General features: G+C 44.5%; 1 protein-coding gene across 4 annotated transcripts in view; it reads left to right on the forward strand.

Moving 5' to 3' along the window:
- The window catches only part of PPM1H (protein phosphatase, Mg2+/Mn2+ dependent 1H), a 265,584-nt gene that overhangs the window by 179,153 nt on the left and 64,895 nt on the right, over positions 1-21,536 (forward strand). For all 4 annotated transcript variants that reach the window (XM_040491534.1, XM_040491535.1, XM_040491532.1 and 1 more), the window contains exon 6: positions 16,033-16,151. In XM_040491534.1, coding sequence (XP_040347468.1) covers positions 16,033-16,151 — 119 coding nt within the window. The remainder of the gene's footprint in view (positions 1-16,032; positions 16,152-21,536) is intronic.

The raw sequence follows: 21,536 nt of genomic DNA on the forward strand, positions 1-21,536 counted from the left end.
TTTGGTTTGTTTTACTCAATAGCTAAGCTGTGTTGCTCTGGTATAGAATGACAGCAGGAATCCGGGCTCAATGTAAAAATATTTCTTCACTCTTTGACTGATTGTTGTTCTCTAGCCTTTCTGTCGTCTTTTTCAAGTGGATAAACTTGTAGCCACTCCTAGGAACCCCAGACTTGAGGGCTCTCATTTTTTTTTTTTTTTTTTTTTTTTTGGGCACTCTAGGCAGGGGGAAGGGATCCCGTCCTGGCTCTGTTACTTGCTGGCGGGGTGTCTTTGTGCAGGTGTCTTAACCTTTCCAGACCTCAGTTTGTCACTTTACAGTGGGAAGCTAAACGAGCAGGTCACCAAGGACCACTCAGGCTGCAAGGGTCATCCTTCCGAGTAGAGTTCAAAACAGCTGGCCTCCTTGTCACCTGTCTGGCTTTTTCTAGTCCATCTTCCACAAAGCCACCCAAGTGATCTGATCATGGACTGTATCACTTCCCTGCCTTAAGTCCTTTGGCTCCTCATAGTGTGCACAATGCAGGTCACACGTGGTCGAGCCAGAATCATGGTCCCCGTCCACCTCTCCTGCATTGTTTCTCTGTTGCCTCTACCAACACCACCATGCATTTCAGGCTGCAAGCAGAGAGTTACCTTCCATATTTGGGACGCACCTCGATCTCCCCAACCTCCTTGCCTTTGGAAATATGTTCTGCCTGGATGGTCCTTCCCCTGTCCTCTGTCAGGAAAACTGTTTCCCATCCTTTGAGACCCCAACATAAGTGTCATTTCCTCTAGGAGGTGTCCCCTAAGTCTCCCGGGAGGGGGTCAGTCCCCGGTGCTTGCAGAGCCGTGTAGAAGCCTCTAGCTCTCGGCGTATGGTATTGTATTGCTGGTCACGATCGCTCTCTCCCCTTCCAGACTGAGTCCTGGAGGACAGGCTCCTTAGTCGCTTCACGTGGCCAGTTCCCAGCACAGAGGAGATACTGAAGCGGGATTTGTTGGCTTGATGAAAGAACCAGAATTTGTATTGACGTCTGGATCATTACCACACAGTACTCTCCCTTCCACCTTCCCTTGAAGCCTATCATAGCCCTTTGCCTGCCTGTGCCTCGACTGCACCCTGCCTTCATCACCTCCTTACCCTTTAGGGAAAACCATTTCCTGTTTTCCCACTAAAGGCAATGAGAAGCAGCAGGTTAACTTTTTTTTATTTTGAAATCGTTTCACATTTTCATGTTACAAGAATGGCCCAGAAAGATCAAAACATTAATTTTTAAGGAGGGACGGGAAGGCTGACATGTATCAGATTCCTAAATACTGGTGGTTTATTTTCCGACGTTCGGAATGAGACGTGTGTTGGCTTCTGATCTCAGTGTTGTCGTGTAACTGTGTCTGTGATTCCTATAGTCCCCGGCTTCGTCATCAGTAACAGGCTTAGGAAGCCTCAGAAGGTGGGTGGAATGATTAAATGAAAACTGTATGCAGAATTCTTTTGTGGCACATAGTTCTCATTTGGTTTTTGTTTGATGAATCAGTCTTCAAGTCCTACTGGCCTGCAAACCACAGAGATTTATTTTCTTATTTTTAATTTGATAATCACTGCTACTGTTCCGAAGATTAACATGTATTTTTGTGTTACTCTTGAGCAATCAACGTGGACGCTCTTAGCCCATAGAACTGAGCCCAACAGCTGAATTTCCAAAAGGTGCAAACCATGTCTCCATTCTCTTTTGTTTTTGTTGTTCCCATTCTTTTTAATCCTTACTGCTAATACATATCCGTTTCTCTGGTTAATAACTGTTCTCCCCGGACAACAGGAGTGTACATGACCAGAACGTGAAATATCCTGGTTGTCCAACTTCCTATACTGCCAGGAGTCTAAAAATGTACGCTTTGAAATGAATAAATCCAGTAGTAATAGTCACATGATCTGTGATGCAAATGTTTGTGGTAAAGTTTTGGAGAGAATTAAGGGATTTATAGTATAACATAACCTTGCGGTGAAGCCTTTGTGGTAAAGTATTTGAGAGAATTAGGAGGTAGATAGCATAAAACCTTAAAAATAATATCAATTAGGAGAGGAAAACACTGGTGTGATGACTTCTATCAGCCCAGCCCAGGCGTGAGCTGTGTGATCCCACACCCCTCGCGTGATGTCTCTGAATCTCTCCTACATGAAATGTGTAGGACACCTCCCTTGAGATTTTTTTCTGTAGGTTCTGAAATCAGGATGAAAAGTGATCCCACAGCAATATAAAATACAGTGCATACCTTATAATTTTATGTGCATTTAATCCTACCAGTTCATTTTTTTTTTTTTTTTTTTGGAACATCAGTTCCCTAGAACTAATTATGAAACACTTCAGTGCATTGGGGGTTGTGGTACCTTTTACGTGATCTAAACGAGTTAGAACATCACTGGAAAGTTAACAATGTATTTCTTACTCTGAGGTCAAATTAAAATTTCTTTTTATGATGTGTGAAGAAACATTTATGGCCGAATCATTAAAACTTCTAAGTTCCCAGAGACTTACTCGTCTGGAGCATGATTCTGCAGTCCCAAGGCTATTTGACTTGTAGAAACGGTTCGTGATATTCTCAGAGGTGGGGGAGATGCAGAGCCCGTTGGACACACACCGTTTTGATCCACATCGAAGGGGGAGGTTCTTGGGATGCACGCTCTGGACATTTGGGGTTAACCGAACTAGAAGCAGATTATGACGCTGGATGTGGCAGGCATGTTAATTTTGTTTGGTCTTGTATCCTGACCTCAGAGGGTCCTTCGTGTGGCTCTTAGGTCATGTGAACTGTGTTCCGTAGACTCTTGGGCAGGGTGATTAATCAGGCTTGAGGGTTTGATGTGTTCACACGGAATGTGGCAGGTGTGTGATGAAGGGGTCAGGGGCACTGTCCCAGCAGCCAGGAAGTGCTGCTGGTCCTAGAGTCACCAGTAAGCCTTGCTCTTCTGTCACTGTGCTTTTTTTTTTTTTTTTTTCTTTTTACAGTTTCCAGGGTGATTGAAATAAGGAGGTTAAGTTAAGGTTAAGGAGGTCCACCAAGCTAGACGGAATGTTTGGATGGAGCTGGGACTCAGATGGGAGGGAAAGAAGTCTGGTTGTGGATGTGTCTCAGCAGAATTGACCTCCCTGATGCTGTGGCCTCCAGAAAACCGCCCCACCTCTGCTTCGGGTGGCAGCAAGGGAGGAATCGCCCTCAGGGGGACCTCCACAGCCCCGAGGTGCGAGAGTGGTGTCTTCCCCTCAATTCTGCCTAGATGTATTTATAAACTCTGATTTGATTACATTAAGATGTGCTGGTATCGTCAGGCCTTCAACTTATGTCCTTGTGTCCTCGTGGATAATCCAAGTTTGCAGCTGTTTTTCATCAAGGGCAATGTACAGAAGAGATGAAAGTGGGCTTCAAACGCACAGCTAATACGTACAAGTGCAGCATTATCGAAGGCGGTTTCTTGTGGTGTCCTTGAACTACCCCCAGCCTTCTATGCCGAGTCCGATTCTGTTTGTCCGCCGTGTCCCTGGTGTTGGCTTTGGAAAGGTTTCAAGGTCGACAGTGTTGGGCCACTTCACTTTTTGGGATTTCTCATGATCAAGAGTTATCTCCCAAAAAGTATATTACTTAAACGTGAACCTGCTTAAAAACACGATACTTTAATTTGGGAGGATCAAGTGTGCTAGTGAGTAAAATTGACTGACCCACCACTGCCACATCACATTTAACCTTGAGAGCAAGTTGTGAAGCCCAGAAAGCCTTTCTTTAGTCACAGGCAACTTCACTACCACTCTGCTTTGCTTGGTGACGGAGTCATGGAAAAATCCACTCTAATCCTACCTCTTTCCCCCACTTAACCCTTTTTCACAAAACTGCCTGTGAGTTTGAGAACTTCTAATTTAAAAATGGCAGGCAAAAAATGGTTGGCGTTTTTCACATGCGCTATAGGTTCAACTGATCACACAGGTGTCACAGAGAAGCCAGGAGCTATTTTTCTTGGGGGGTGGGGATGGGGGAGAGAGAATCTCAAGCAGGCTCCGTGCGTAGCACAAAGCCCAACATAGAGCTTGATCCCACGACCCTGGGACCAGGACCTGAGGCAAAATCAAGAGCCAGACATCCAACAACTGAGCCACCCAGGTACCCCAGCCAGGAGATTTTTAGAGCACAAAACTGGCACTGCCCAGAGTCTTAGAGGCAGAGCTTATATTTGGCCATCCTAGGAGCACTGCTTGGTGACAGGGAAGACTCTAAAGATGTTAGCACTGAGAGTTGAACCTCACCGCTTCCAGAGCCTTGATTTTGAAAATGAACATAAATGGATGTTTTGTTTATCCCAGGATGGGAGGAGGAGTCAGAGGCTTGATGCTGAGGCATTCTGTGCCTGCTCTGCAGAGCTAAGGAAGTGAATTCACACAGCTAAACAAATAACCACAAGAATGGATCCCTAACTACTTTTATTCTTAGAAAAACGCAGTCTTCTGCACAGTTGCTACACATATATAATCTTTAGATTCTCTAAAACCCCTTTTCCCTCCAACATTCTGTATAAAAAGTTGGGCACATAAAGCCAGAGCCATCTGTCCATAAGGTCCCTTAAAAATTGGTCTTAGGGGCGCCTGGGTGGCGCAGTCGGTTAAGCGTCCGACTTCAGCCAGGTCACGATCTCGCGGTCCATGAGTTCGAGCCCCGCGTCAGGCTCTGGGCTGATGGCTCAGAGCCTGGAGCCTGTTTCCGATTCTGAGTCTCCCTCTTTCTCTGACCCTCTCCCGTTCATGCTCTGTCTCTCTCTGTCCCAAAAATAAATAAACGTTGAAAAAAAAAAAAAACTTAAAAAAAAAAATTGGTCTTAGTGTAAAGAAGCAAGATAGTGTCATGCATCCATTAAAGATGTGAAAGTTAAATATGCTTTGCAAGAGGTAGATAGCATTCCCTGAGGTTTACCACGGCAAAAGCTTAGCTGTCTATAAAAAGTTTTCTCTGCTCCCGTTGCTTGATCAGTGAAATGGGGTAATTACAGGACCCTCCCAAGACTGGTTTGAGGACTGAAGAGTTAATATTCATAATGTGCTTACGACAGTGCCTAGATCAGAGACAAAATAAAATCTTTTAGTTTCAAATCTAACTATATATGAAGAACTTTTTTTATGGCCGCCCTGCCATTGGACTACTCCTGTGGCCTTTTATAAAATGTATAAATTCCATTTGCATATGCAAAGGAATTGAAGATACACAGGCACATCTTTTTTGCTGACATGAGTTGTTCTCTCTTCAAATGAATTCCTTTCCCAGACTTTTACTTGGGAAGAAAAAGCATTAAGCATATGAATATGGAAACTTTGTATGTTTTATGTAAATGACTACTTTTTAGCCCTTATTCTATACATTAAACTGTTGTAGGGTTGACAAATCTAGGCAATTTTGTTTAATATATCCATTTGCATACAAGTTTCCATGTGGCTCCTTTATCGCAAGCTATAAATTTTACAATTTTAAAGTTATTTTAGGGGCATGCTTTTCTCTAGTTGATCGGTACAGTCCCATGTAGAAATTTAAATGTGAATCTTTCTTGACATCCATGTAAACCAGACAGAATCTTATCAATATTCAATTTTATAATAGCATATATACATAAGCTTGGTTCTTGTTACTCTGAGATTTTTAAGGATAAATTAAGACTGAGAGAATTCTTTATGAAAGACTCCGACACATACATATTTAGATCTCAGCCATTTAACATTTTCCTTTCATTTTTCTTTAACCCAAAGCAAAATACTCTTTTCCTGCACTGCAAATTGGGTAGTCAGCCTTGGCTCTGGAAGAGCTATCTCGTTTGACGGTTAGTGCGACCATCAGTGGGCTTGGTTGATGTTACTAATTTCATTTCATTCGTGACCATAGACTTACTGTCATGGTAAGTCATCTTGAAATATAAAACCTCCAGTCCTCTGATCTGATGAGGTTTTTTTTTCCCTCCTGAGGGCAAGGAAGAGGAGAGATTACTCAATTTTTTATTAAGATTTGTGTTAAACACTGAAAATCCTCATTTGATAACTTCCTTTCAAATATTGAGAACTCTGGACTTTTTTTTCTGAAATTAAAAAAAAAAGAGCTCAAAAAACAAAGTGGGGGCAAGGTACCTGGGTGGTTCAGTCTGTTGAGTGTCCCAACTTTTGATTTTGGCTCAGGTCATGATCTCATGGTTTATGAGATCAAGCCCCAAGTTGGGCTCTGTGCTGGCAGTGTGGAGCCTCCTTGGGATTCTCTCTCTCCCTCTCTCTCTACCCCTTCGCAGTTCATGTGTATGCTCGCTTTGTCTCTTAAAGATAAACTTAAAAAAAAAAAAAAAGCTCATATAAAAGTTTCCTAGTAAGAGGACTTCACAAACGATTTCCTGTTGTGGAATCTGCCCTTCATTTGACACATGAATGTTTTCACTTTCCATATTCTGCTGATGGGAGTAGAAGTTCGAACAACTACCTTGTAAAAGGGTTTGGTCCAGGGAAAAAGGGTTTGGCACAGCCGTTCCTCTCCTAGGTGGGCACCTAACCAGAGTGTGCACAGTAGCTCAGGATGTACTTGCCCAAACTGGAAACTGCCCAAATGTCCATGGGGAGTAGAACGGATAAGATGATTGTCAGTCATAGTCATGAGCTGGAATGCCATGCAGTACTGAGAATGAACACGTTTTAACTACATGCAACAACGTGGCTGAATCACACCGACTTAACACCCAGTACTGGGGACAGCTTATAGGATCCCATAGTAAGTATAGAAAGAGGTGAAACCAACACACAGTTTGGGATAGTGCTTCCGTTGGGGAGAGCAGTGACTGAATGGGGTCCTGACCATAGGTGCTGACCATGTATTGTTTCTTGATCTAGATGCCCGTTACACAAGTGTGTCAAATTTGTGAAAATATGTTGACCCATACACATATGATACAGTAACTTTACCGCGTATTTAACTGTTATTATTGTTTGGGGGAAGGACCTTCTTTGGGGCTCTCCAGGAGCCCAAGGTGAAGGCACTGGGCAAGTTCCCCAGAAAGGCACCCTTCTGCCACCTATCTGTTCTCTCTTGAGAGCAGTTCCAAAAGCCCTACTCACCATGCTGCTATGCACTCCCTTGCCTCTGCTCTTGCTGCTCTGACCCCAGAGGCCTTGCCTGATCCGCTGTTCAGATGCTTTTCAGATTCTGTCCAACCCACCCAGTGAGTGCCCCGCTCTTTGTTCCTTAGCCCCTGGGGATATCTGTTTCCACCCATAAGCCTTCCTCAGTCTCCCCAACTAATGTGTGAACTCTGAACAGATGGACTTCCTTTTTTGTTCTTTGAGTCCCAGCCCCTGATACCTGGCACATGGAGGAGCTCATGTGTTAGCTGCATGCATTCTTCTGGCTGGAAACTCCTGAACCTGGGACAATCCTCTCAGTAGCTGGCACGGCTCACTCACATTGTGGCCACAAGGTAGCAGAAGGAAATTTTATTATTAAAAAGGAGTAACCAATTTGTGTTTCCCAGCAGGCAGTTTTTTTTTTTTAATTTTTTTTTTAACGTTTATTTATTTTTGAGACAGAAAGAGACAGAGCATGAACGGGGGAGGGTCAGAGAGAGAGGGAGACACAGAATCCGAAACAGGCCCTAGGCTCTGAGCTGTCAGCACAGAGCCCGACACGGGGCTTGAACCCACGGACCGTGAGATCATGACCTGAGCCGAAGTCGGTCGCCCAACCGACCTAGCCACCCAGGCGGCCCCCAGCAGGCAGTTTTTGTTTTTTTTCTTTTTGTTTTTTTTCAACGTTTATTTATTTTTGGGACAGAGAGAGACAGAGCATGAACGGGAGAGGGTCAGAGAGAGAGGGAGACTCAGAATCGGAAACAGGCTCCAGGCTCTGAGCCATCAGCCCAGAGCCCGACGCGGGGCTCGAACTCACGGACCCCGAGATCGTGACCTGGCTGAAGTCGGACGCTTAACCGACTGCGCCACCCAGGCGCCCCACCAGCAGGCAGTTTTAAATAATCTCAGGACCCACCGTCTCAGTGTCCACAGGAAGCATGGTGTTTGGCCACCCCCCGTTGCCATTGTAGACATGTCACTCTCTAGATCTGGGTTCCTACTTCCACTCCCTGTTTTTGCCCTGCCCTGCCAGGGTGCTCAAAGCTCTCCCCAGCCCAGGAGGGTGGAGCTCAGATCCATGTGCTCCAGAGTGAGACAGACCTGGGTTCAAGTTACTCACCCAGTCTGCTTTCATGAGAGGCTTCTTAGAAGGTTCTAGACAACATCTCTTTTTCAAGCTTGTCCCCTCCTGTTATGGTTGAACTCAGAGATTCTCATTGGGATGGGGTGGTTGTGTTTCTTCACAATAAGTGCTTACTTCCGTCCCCTTGCAGCTGGTTTCTTCCCAGGACTAGAGAGGAAAGCAGCCAGAAGACGACGTCTGATCCTCCTTCCCCATCTCTGACGTCCTGCCACTGCTTGGCACAGCAGGTTACTCCAGCGTCGTTTTCCTAGATGAGCTGTCTCTTCCTTCCCTGGCCAAATGCAACCATGTCTGGAAGTTTATTCTCATTAGCTGTCCAGAGACTAAGTGGCAAGGACATGGCCTACCCTCTTTTTAACAAACCTGTACTCTGCACACTCCTTAAAAGACAACTGGCAACCTCTCTTTGCTTGTGTTGGGGCAGCGGTTACCAAGCTTTCTTTCCAGGGGCCATTTGCATCACATGTGTGAACTCCAGTGTACCTCCACTCCCTTCCCTCGGTGAGGAACATTCTATTGTGCTTCCTTGTAGGAAAGCCTCCAGTTTTAGGATAAAGATGGAGGCACAAAGAGTGGTCCATTTTTTTACATGGAGCAGGCCAGCACACTTTAAGCTGGATTTTAATATAGAAGACATTTCTAGGTTTCTAGTCGGCATGCTTATTAAGTAGAGAAGAGACATGACATTATTTAGACATTCTTAGGAGTGTGAAATATCATGAGGTTTGAAATGGTATAATTTCACCCACACACGTGGTTTTACAGGAAGATATCTATTGAATTATAAAAAGTTAACTAAATCCAAAATACAGTAATGTGTGTCCAAGATTGTTTTTATGTGCTATGGACCTTAGTTTTAACTTTTTCAAAAGATTGAAAGCTGTATTGTATTATTTTGTGAAGTTTAATCACCAAGTGTAACTGAGTAAAGCAGGTCAGAATGTTCTGTATTCATTCTCCCAGCACATACTTACTTGGAGTCTTTACTGTGTTAGGTGCTATGCTTGGCCCTGGCATATAGCTAAGGTTTAAAAATAATGAACATATTCAAGTGTGGTGGGTATCACTTGCATCACCATGCAGATGTTCTAACATACATATGTCCAAATAGCAGCATCAGGAGAAAAAGCTAAACTATGTCCAGCATATTAGAAAAACAAGGGATGTTTAGGAAACTGTCTAGAATTTTTATTTTGTAGGAATCTTAATGTGTGCCTCCTCTCCTGCCTTGCATTTTTATCCCATTAAGGTCACATTTGTAACAAGCCAGCCTATGAAATGTGCCTTGGGAAGGGACAGTAGTCACGTATACCTATTTATATATGAGTGGCCCGGATATGAGTAGTAGAGTAAAACTTGCCAAAATTGTCCATGAATTTTACAAGTTTGGATTCCAGAAATCATGGGGTTTTACTGCTGAGAGGAGCCTAACAAATTCTTACACTCAGATTTTACAGTCTTTAAATTTTGGGTGTGTTGCTTACATTGAATTTAGCATAAAATCACTTTCGACGCTCAAGGTTCCAGAACGCTGATGTGAGCACTGCTTCTGGCAGGGCAGGCCAGCTCTAATGAAGTAACCCTAACCAGTCGTGTTACCTGAATGCTGCACAGCCTCTGAGAAGTTGTTTCTGAGTTGCCAAGTTGTGGCCCACTCTGCTTCTGAGAATAAAATGTCTCTGTGCTGGCCAACAGACACATGAAAAGATGCTCAGTATCACTGATCATCAGGGAAATGCAAATCAAAACCACAATGAGATACCACCTCACACCTGTCACAATGGCCAAAATCAACAACAGAAGGAACAAGTGTTGGTGAGGATGTGGAAAAAGAGGAATACTCTTCCACTGTTGGTGCGAATGCAAACTGGTGCAGCCACTCTGGAAAACAGCATGGAGGCTCCTCAAAAAGTTGAAAATAGAACTCCCCTGTGATTCAGTAATCATACTACTGGGTATTTACCCAAACAATACAAGGACACTAATTCAGAGGAATATATATATGCATTTCAATGTTTATGGTGGCATTATTTATAGTAGCCATATTATGGAAGCAACCCAAGTGTCCATCAATAGATGAATGAATAAAGAAGATGTGATAAACACATGTACGTGCATGTGTGCGTGTACACACACACACAGACACACACACACACACACACACACACACACACACACACACACACACTGGAATATTATCCAGCCATGAAAAAGAATGAAATCTTGCCATTTCCAATGACTTGGGTGGAGCTAGAGAGTATTATGCTAAGCAAAATAAGTCAGAGAAAGATAAATAACATGATTTCACTCATGTATAGAATTTAAGAAGCAAAGGAGCATAGGAAAAAGAGGGGTGCCTAGGTGGCTCATTCGGTGAGGTGTCCGACTCTTGATTTTGGCTCAGGTCATGATCCCAGGGTCATGGGATTGAGCCCCACGTTGGGCTCCATGCTGAGCGTGGAGCCTGCTTAAGATTCTCTTTCTCTCCCTTCCTCCCTCCCTCCTCACCCCTCCCCCCTCCCTTGCTTGCACGCACTCTGTCTCACTAAAATAAAAATAAAAAGTGGGGGCACCTGGGTGAGTCAGTCTTTTAAGCATCCGACTCTTGATTTTGGCTCAGGTCATGATCTCACAGTGTGTGAGTTCAAGCCTCCACTGTCAGCATGGAGGCTATTTGGGATTCTCTCATCCCTCTCTCTGCCCCTCCCCCGCTCATGCTTTCTCTCTCTCAAAAAACAAACAAGCAAACAAAAAACAACAACAACAAAAAAAACAGAGAAACAAACCAAGAAACAAATCCATAACTATAGAGAACAAACAGAGGGTCACCAGAGGGGAGGTGTGTAGGGGGATGGGTGAAGTAGGTGAAGGGAATTAAGAGTTCACTTACCAGGATGAGCACTAAGTAATGTATAGAATTGTTGAATCACTATATCGTACACCTGAAACTAATATAATACTGTATTTTAACTCTTGGAATTAAAATAAAAACTTAAATAAAAATAAAAACTGTTCTCAAAAAAATTTTTTTAGTTTTTTCAAACAAAAGCAATACCCGTTCAGTAGTAGAAATAATCACAAATAGAGGTAAGTCAAAAAGGAAACCATCAGATAACATTTTACAATATTTAGATGGCTGAGTATATGTACTTCTATAAACATGTATACCTAGAAGACCATGTTATGGACTGAGTGTTTGCACTGGTATCCTCCCCAACGCCCCCACCCAAAAAAAAAAAAACCCTTCTGTTGAAGCCCTACCCCCCATGTATGCCAAATTTGGAAATAGGACCTTTTTAGAAACAAGGTTAAATGAGGCCATAAGAGTGGGGCCTTCATCAGATGGGACTAATGTCTTGATAAGAATAGACCTCGGAGAGCTTGATTTCTCCCCCCAGGAGACAGAGGAAAGCCCGTATGAGGTGCAGTGAGAGGGGGCAGTCTGTAAGCCAGGCAGAGAATCTGCTGGCATCTTGATCTTGGACTTCCTGGCCTCCAGGACAGTGAGACCTAAGTGTTTGCTGTTCATACCCCTCCCCGTCTGTGGTATTTCCATATAACAGCCCACCTAAGATGAAATCTGAAAACTTCCATGATTATTGCACAAAAAGACACACAAATGAGCAGAGAAGTAGGTTTTCCTCTGAAAACCAACAGGTATGTGTCCCACTGTATTTTAGCATCTCATTTTTCATTAATTAACCACCTATTGGCTCTATTTGTACTTAGTTTTTGAGTTGTTTTTTCTTTAACACCAGGACCTCCATCGAGTCTGACAAATAGGACAATAGTGAGTATTGAAAGTGCTGGTAAGAAGGGGGTCTACTATTAGGACATGGCGATTTTTAAAAGTAGTAAAAATATGTCATCGGTACACATGGAATACAGGTGAATTCTGTGGTGAGCAAAATCATGACAGAAAATATCTTGCATCATACAAAATGTGCTGTGTCAGGTAGAGGAAGAAAAATGGCCATAAAAGTAGAGAAATTTAAGGGTGTGATGTATCAGTGGAGGATGAATATTGCAGTATTTCTTCAGAGCTAAGGTGCTTTTGTTTTCACCATTTGACATATCTGAAGTTGAGATATTTTACCACTGATTGTTGCTGTCAGCCAAGTGGCAGGCATGACACAGGTGTCCTCTCCTGGGCATGTGTAAACATCAAAAGAACAGCACCAAACTTGCAGGATGGGCAGCTGGCAGCTTAGAAGAAAACCCTGAAGGCAAAAATGAAGCACTCTTAAAGCCTTTGTGGATTTGCAGAGGGGCTTGGAGGTGTGAATCTGACTTGTTCAGCCACATTCCAGAAGTGGGAGTCAGAAGTTAGCTGGCTCTGGATAATTGCAGAGCTGACTTAAGAACTTTGCACCCCTGGTTCTGAGGCTCCTAGTTCTAGGGTGAATTATTTAAGAAATGTTGCATCGCCAACGGTCCCATGGAACACAGGCCACTATTGCCTGGGAAATCGTGACCGTTAATGATTCAGAGTTGAAAACTGATGAGCAGTGGAATTCTCAATGTGAAGACATTTTGGAAAACCTTATCCAATGTACTTCACCTATGTAATCTTCTTAAATATACCCCAGAGGGATATGTAAAAATTTGTCTAAGTCCAAAGGAGCCCTTTCAAAAAGAATAAAATAAAAATTCAAAGTGGTCAGAAAGTATTGCACTTAGTTTCGTTGCCAGCTTCCCCTCGTTTCTTAGAGGTAATAAAATAATAACTCATTTGAAAAGGGCATCTTAGAACTGATGAAACACCATAGCCTATTGCTATAATGGGGAGAAAGCAAGCGGTTTGAGACCCTGAAAGCCCCTGCAAGTGAAGGGGATACAAATGTCACAGGAACATGGGCTTTAAGGCTCACTTAGAGCCTGCTCATCTTCAGAGGGAGAGGTGAGGTGACCCCTGCAGAGAGTGAGCTGCTCAGGAGATCCTGGCTGCTTTGCAGATCTTCCCTCACAACTGTCCAGACAAACGTGTACTGGCAAAAAGGGTATGAGGGTACCCAGGGAAAGCACCATCAGAGGGCCACTCACTCTCCTGGAAATGTGGCCGGGTGCCTGGAACACTGCACATTGATCTCTGAGGCACTTGGGTCTGTGAAGAAATGGACTTAGAAATATGGCCTTTGGATCCTAACCTGTTTGTTAATGAAATGTATGTGGGACATTTACCACTATTTCTTCACACACATTCGTTTGTATGTACCTATATGCCTTGTATCTAGATCTGTGTGTATATGACACAACTTACATGAGCTCATACACCTACACGCACACGCACTCACATACGTTGTTTGATAACCTGTGTTTTTACGTCTGTCTGTCCTTTCTTTCCATGTCATTACATATTTGCTGTAGTATCATTGTAAATGACACCATAGAATTCCTTTGTATAGATTTTTTAACTAATTTATTTAGTCCCTCATATTATTAAAGGATTTCTTTTAGCTTCTTCAGGAGCACTCTTGTGGCCAAATTGGGTGCAGATCTGTAATTTTTTGTTAACTGGATCCTCACAGGTACCTATTGACCATTTAGACTTTGCATGGTCCAGGGCCCTTGGTCCTTTTGCCCACTTTTTTTTTTTTTTAATTTTTTTGTAAATGTGTGCAGGTTCAAGGGTTGGGATGGGTGTTTGTGGACATGTTATTAGGCTTCAGCTCTGAGACCACCCAGCCCTGGATGATGACCTTGGGCTAGGTGTCTTAAGTTCTTTGGGCCTTAGTCTCCTCATTTGTAAATTGAGTCTATGACATGTGCTTTATAGGATTGTTGAGGTTGTGACAAGCATATCAAGTGCCTGGTACATGGTAATCCCTAAGTCAGGTTGCCAGCCAGGCTAGGCCAGCTTGGGGAGTGGGGTATAGAGTCCCAAAGCTCTAGGAGATGATAACAGGTACATAGTAGGTGTTGCTATTCATGGACTAATTATGTCTCTGCTCCTTCGGTCAGTACAGCTGGCTTCCTGGGTGTGTGACTCCTGCGGCTGCACAGGGCTCTGTACGTGGTTATTCTTAGTTTTGAACACAGTCTCCATATTTTCATTTTGCACTGGACCCTACAGATTGTGTATCCAGTTCCACCTTGTAAGGTTGTTGGCAGTGTGATGCGAGAGGTCACAAAGCACATTCCGTAGTGCCAAGGATGTAATAGATATCGGTAATCATTAGATGGATATAATAATTTTTTATGAGCCGAGACAACTACGATAAGTGCATTCATTTAATTATTAAAAGTGTGAGGTAAATACATAATTAATCTCAGATTGAGAAACTGAAGCTCCAGAAGCTAAATCACCAACTAAAATTACACAGCTTATACACGCAGAACTTGGATTCAAACCCAAGTTCACCTCACCCAAAGCCCACACCACTGACCTGCCCTATTAAGTACTCCCTTCCTTCCTTCCCAGGGAACCTCTCTGTAAAGGTCAGTGTTTAAGCGTCCTTGATACTCATCAGCAGCCAACCCTCATCCCTAGCAGAGGTTTCACAGCCCCTCAGAATGTTCCAGAATTCCTGTCAGACCTGGGAAATTTGGGGGCTACAGAAGACACTAAAGACAGTTCACCTTCTCAGTACTGCCCTGCCGTGTCTCCAAGCCTGCTCAGAGTTCTATTATCTGGCCGAATCTAGCCAACCCAGTGACAGTTCAGCTTGTGTCCTTTGACTCCTGATATACTTAGCTTAGGATGACCGATGTCCAACTAAACCTCCAAACTACCATGAGAATCAGCAGGAGATCTGCTGGTGTCAGATCTTGGGAAAGAGGCTGTGGGAGATGCCTGTTTCCAGGAGACTGAGGACATGGCCATCTGTCCTGTGGCAGGGATCCCTTGCTTTTCTACAGTGCCAGGTCATGATTTGCTCTGCCTACTCTTCCCTGCCAAAAATTTTTTAAAAATTAAGAAAATAATGAAGGGAGGGAGAAAAAGGATCCATTCCAGCACACTGCTAGTAAGTGGGTGTACAGCTTGGTACAAGGAAGCTTCCATGCAAGTTTGCTTTTAGTGGTGTGTGGCCTTCGAGCGGGGAAATTAATACTTGAGCATTTCATCTCTTGGATAGCGGATTTGAATTTTGAATGTGACAATGAGACTGTTTGTTGTTTCAAAGCAATTCCCTAAGTGGCTGTTTGCTCAAGACTTTTGTAGTGTGAACAGAGATTTGGGGGAGGGGAGGAAGCCATCTGCTCTGGAATAGTCTTCCAATTACATGATCAAATTACTGCAGAGCAAAATGGAGGGAGTCCAACAGAAAGTTCCTGTCTGGTGTATCCAGCCCCAACCTGCTCTCTTGGGCCATTGTGTCAATGTGGAGACTCACATGTAGGTTTCAAAGGCAAGGCCATGATCGCCAAGAGTGTGAGCAGGAGAGGTGCAGAGAAAGCCAAGCAGAGTAGGGGAAAGCATCAACATGCTGTTCAAGAAAATGAAAAGATCTTGGATTTGAATTAAATGAACTTTTGGAGAAACTCCGTTTCTTTTCCTCTTGACTTTAGCAATCCATGTCTCTGATTACAATTAATTTATCATGTCAAATTAAAAAGTTATATCCCTTTATAAGTTCAGTTAGTGATTTTTTATTCGCTGATATTCTTGTAGAATGGAAATGTTTATTCTATTTGTTGAATACACCTATTTTTTCCCCTTAAAATAGAACAGTTTTCTGGTTTTTGAAATATGTCTTGATTTACAAAACATTATTGAGTCTTATTTTTTCTCCTAAATATGTGAGTATTTTTTCTTTTTATTTCTTTTGCTATTAGGCATTCATGCAGCCTCACTTGCTGGGAAATGAATTCACACATTTGGAGTTTCCAAGGAGAGTACAGAGAAAGGAACTTGGAAAGAAGATGCTCTACAGGGACTTTAATATGACAGGCTGGTAAGAACATGCCTCCCTCTGCCTCAGCACTGCCACAGTATGTGTGAAGGAATCATCACCGTCATAAAAAGCCACTCACGCAGTTTGGATCAGGTAGTGCGGCCAGAGACCTGGGTTGGTGGCAAAGGACTGGGGACGTTGCTTCTGCTCTTTTTGCCTGGGCGCCAGTTCTTAAATCGCGGTGTTGGTCTGCCTCTGTACTTCCCTGACATCCTCCCTGGGGACACGAGACCCCACGAAGCTGACATAATTCCTCACTTCACATGCACAAGCGTTTGTGAGGCTTTAAAACACATTTAAGTTGGTTTTTTTTTTTAGGTCAGGGGCTCGAAGGAACAGGCTAACAGTTAATTGAGCCAAACTGGCCTGGATTTGAATCTGAACTCTGAGCTTTCTAAAGAGGCAAAGTTAGGTAAAGTACTTAACCCCTATGAGCCTAACTTTCTATGGATAAAGTGAAAAAAATGGGCTCTTTGAAGGGGTTGCTGTAAGGACTAGAGGTAATGAGCCATCTTCATTATTTTTTCACATTTACATTGCGATAAGAATCTTGGCAAGGGGCGTCTTCCTCCCACAACACACCTATGTCAGCACCAAGATCACTTCTGTGGTGGATCAGTGGCTAACAGTGACTAAGACCTCACCTGTTTCTTCCATATGAAAGACAGATAGGATAGAAAGTACGTATACACCATAGGATTGACATGAGGACTAAATAAGAGAGCACAGGGCCTGGCCCATAGTAGTGGGGGTGAAGATTTGCTGTTAGCCCTGAGGTACTGGCCAGGGAGCCTCCTGCCAGCCTGGAGGAGAGCAGGAGGGTGAGACAGTGGACTCTTTGCTTGCCAACATAGGCATAGAAGTGGGTGCCATTATCTCTTCTCACGTTGACCAAAATAGCTGTCACACGTGATTATAGCCCAAAGTCTCATGGTAGTGACTTCTAGGCTAGAAATCTACTAGAATACACACTGTGTTAAGGGAACAGTTGAGCTGCCTAGGGAAAATAAGGGGCTGATCTAAGGCACTTCAATTTATCCCCTATCATCTAAAAGAGAAGATTTTCCCTACTATCCACTCTTCTTGTAAAGCAGGGTCAGCAAACTATGACCCAGAAGCCAGATTCCACCTACACACCTTTCTGTAAATATTTTTTTGTTTTGTTTTGAGTACAGCCACATTCGTTTGTATACATTTGATCTTTGGCTACCTTCACTCTACAACAAGGTGGTTGAGTAGCTGGAACAGAGACTGTATGACCCATAAAGCTTAAACTATTCTAAAACATGAACGAACTTGGCAGAAAGGGTTCACCCTATTTGCAGCTCTGAGGTTCTGGAGTTTTGGTGCCCTCGAATCCTTACCCTACCCCAACTGGGTTTTCTTTACAAGTTCATTTTTATCCGATCAGCAAAATTAGCACTCCTCACAGAGCAGTTGAAGGTGAGGGCTACCATAGTTTAGAAAAGCACGGTCGGGTGTGGTCTAAGTTTTGCAGGATTTAGAACGATGGAGGGAATGGTGCCCCAGGTCAGAAATCCCCATGATTGCAAATGCATAAACAAAAAGAGTGGACCTGAGAGACAGTAAGGAACATGGCCAAAAATAAAGAGACGGTCTATGGGAAATCAGACCGAGTCAGTATCAAGGGAACATAATCAAGGATGCGGGAAGCCACGCAGAGACATACATTTACTGTGGGAGGCTGTGGGTGGTGCTGCTTTGTCTCTGAGAAGGAGAACGAATGAGGAAAGCATGGTTTTGGGATGGCAGTCCTAAGGAGTTTGAAGGAAACTGGCAAGAGAAAGCAAGTTTAGGTACCCAGGGGGAAAAAAAAATACCCAGCATAGAAATATGTATGTGAAGTCTCAAGGGTCAAATGGAGGGATGGAAGCAGAAAACAGAGAAGGAAGGAAATGAAAAATAAACTAGATGATTTGGGCCAAGGGATAACTGTAAGGGGTAAGTCATTAATCGTTCCAACCACCTGTTTATGTCCTTTCGACTAGTCTGCAATTCTCCAGGAGGGGGCAGTGCCTCGCCTGGTGCCTGACACCCAGTGATTAGCCAGTGGGTATTTATTGGATTTCAGGAAAGGGTGTGACTGACGGCAGTTGGGGACCAGGTAGTTATGGATGGCAGGTGGGAAGGGTGGGAATAAGGAGCTTGTTTGTATCTGAGATACGTTAAGCTTGAGGCAAGGCTGTTTGTGTGTTCTTTCTATGCCAGAAAGGCAAACAAGATCTAAGCAGTCAAAACACACTTGGAAAACAAGTGGCTAAAGATTACCCCCATTTTATAGTTTTTAAAATGTGGATACGTTCAGGGACTAGATTACATCCAACTTCACACACTCAGTCTCTTGCTTTCTCTGTACACACACACACACACACACACACACACACACACGGTATTAATTAGCATGATCCTAAGAAAATAAGTGGTCCATAAACAGGCTGTATTTAATGTATGGAACTTCACAGAAGGTACCAAATAATTGAGCCAAGACTGAGAACGGCTTCAGTCAGACATGATTGGCTGGTTTGTTTCAGCACGGTTCCCTGTGTGGCTATTGGCTGCAGCTTTGCCTGTGAGCAGAGATTGATGTACACCTTTGTGTATTTTCTACCTGTTCTTTTGACTTGAAATTGATGCTTCAGGAAAAGGAGAGTTCTTTATATCTTTGTTGGAGTAAGTGGGGGAGTTAGAGACCCAGTTAGACCACTGCCTATATAAACTTGAATGAATTTAAACTTGAATGAATTCCTTTTTTTTTTTTTAAATGTTTTATTTATTCTTGAGAGAGAGAGACAGAGCATGAGCAGGGGAGGAGCAGAGCAAGAGAGGGACACAGAATCCGAAGCAGGCTCCAGGCTCTGAGCTGTCAGCACAGAGCCTGATGCGGGGCTCGAACTCACGGACCGCAAGATCATGACCTGAGCTGAAGTCAGACGCTCAACCGACTCAGCCACCCAGGCACCCCTGAATTCCTTTTTTAAATGTTGTAACCTCTCGTGAGAAACCTCGTGTCTAGCAGTTATTGTTTAGGACTTGAAAAAAAACGTGGGATCACCTTTTGCTGCCTTTCTGAATTGTCTCTAGAAAGAGAAGACCTGGCAAATTAATTCTGTAGAAGGGGAGATGAAGGCCTGTGGCTCTTTTCCCACAGATGCCTTCAGTGACTACCAAGTTGTTGGAATTGGTTGAAGGTGGTCTGGAAGTGTTTGGAATGTGTCATGCTCAAGGAGACAGGTCCTTACCGTGTCCCTTTATGTTTCTTGGCTTCAGAGTTAGCCCTGGCCTGTGAACCTGTTCTTCTGGAACGCTTCTACAAATCACGAGTTCACTTAAGTCAAAGCCCTTTAATTCTTATAGCAAATACCTAGTTGTGGTGGAAATGGGCCCTGCATGCCCCCACTCAGCACGATGGCAGTGGGCCTACCTGACAGTGACTGGAAGAGCTAAGGGCCGGGCGTTGTGATGAGAGCTTGACTTGATGCCTTCTATTTCACAGTCCCATGAACTGTGATGAGGAAACTGATGAGGAAACTGAGGCACAGAGGCTGAGTTTCAAGGTTACATAATAGTAAGTGGGAGCAGCTAGGACGTGAACCCAGACAGCATCACTGCAGGGCACACACTGTTTACCATGCCAGCTGCCCGACGCTGAAGGACTCCTCTTCCTTGTTCCCATTTTGTGGTTGAGCAGATTGAGACAGAGAGGAATTAGGTGGTTTGCTCAGCTTCTACGGACGCAGAAGTGTCAGAGTAAGGCCTAGATACCAGGTTTCTGAGGCCCAGAGCTCTTTGTGATACAATGCAACGGTCCATTTTTCTTCAGGGTAAGATTAGACATAATTACTCAGTTTTGAGCCGTGACATGAAGTGAAGCAGGGGAGCAAGGGGGGGGTCCTGTCCACCAGGATCAGTGTCTCCGTGACAGTCCTCTAAACAAGAGGACGGGGTGAAGCATTTCAGGACCGGCTGAGGTACTAACTTTTCTGGTTCCCAGTCTGACCTGCTAGACTGCCAGCCAAATTAAACTGGGCTGCTTCACACTCGTCACTAAGAGTCTGCGTGTGATTTGGGGGTGCGGATGGTGGGAGGATCCTCAGAGAACCAGGTCTCCTGTGCTGAGGAAAATTGTTTGCTCTCGTCTTAGAGCAGCCTCATGCCAGCCCTCCGTGGTGTGTCTGCAGTGGGGAGGAAGGTGTGGGAGAGGATGTCTGCTCTGGGGGGGGCGGGGGAGCCTTGTCTCATCATCAGGGATGAGTTTGTGGCCTCCTGACAGGGAGCCTTTCTCTCCCACCCTCGTGCTTTCTCAGAGACTGTGGAGCAGCTTGGCAGGCCCAGATTGTATAGAGGACAAAAGGTTATTGTCACCAGGACCTTCATAATGAAACCGGTCTCTTCCCTGGCTCCCCCACCGCCCCTTCCCCCGCCTCAGAGATCGCTTGCCCAGTCGTTGGATTTACAAAGGCATTTTCTTCACAGCACCCCCAGCGCTGAGTCGGTCCCTGACGCGGCCCAGCCCTCACCTTCTGTGCCTGGTGTCATTGGTCTTGGTGCCAGGATCCCGGCCTTGCCCCAGTACAGGCCAGCGCCCCTCCTCCCCAGCCCTTTGTGTCGAGCTGCTGTTGCATGATGCACATAGCTGGCAGTGTGAGCTCTGTGTTTCAACCCGCAGCCCTCTGAGCCATTTCAGGCTGTAATTTGCTGGCAAGTGTCTATGTTACCAAGTTGAAACAACGGTTTCTCACAGCTGCCTTTGTGGCACCGGGTCCCTGCTCTTGGGCCTGCTGGTGATTTAGCTTTCTCACGTGGGATGGGTGTTCATCGTGCGCTGTGTCCGGGCACACGGGGGAACGAGCAAGCCAGGGGCCCAGGAGGACATCCATGTGGAAGGGGGTTTGTAGCTCTACCCGTGGAGTCCAGCCAGGCCCTCCAGCAGCTGTTCCTGGCCTGATGGGATTTGTAGAGAGAGCAAGGGCTAAAGAGGAAGAGAAGTCCATCGTGTGAATGCGAGATTGCTTCCAGATGGTTCTAGTTATGAGTAAAGTATACCAGAATTCTTTCCTTAAGCAAAGCCTTTCCAACATTTATGATGGTCTTATTTCCGAGGAAGGCTGGACCCGTAACTTGAGATGGCCTGGCTTAGTACAGAGTTTATGGCTTTGGGAGATAGGCTCCATGGGCTCTGGAGCTCGCTCTGCCAAGACTCTGGAGCCTTGGGCAAATCTTGGACCTGGGTCTCTCATTTGTAAAATGCTTCCTTTGCCCCTTGCTGCCAACCTCTGTGTCTGGCGGGGAATGGACTTTGCTCTGCTTTTCAGAGTTTCTGGAAAAGACCAGTTCCATTAGAAATATTCCAGCGGTGGCAACCTT

The sequence above is a fragment of the Herpailurus yagouaroundi genome, unplaced genomic scaffold (assembly GCF_014898765.1).
Source record: "Herpailurus yagouaroundi ecotype Mexico unplaced genomic scaffold, PumYag 182, whole genome shotgun sequence".
NCBI classification, from domain to species: Eukaryota; Metazoa; Chordata; class Mammalia; order Carnivora; family Felidae; genus Herpailurus; species Herpailurus yagouaroundi.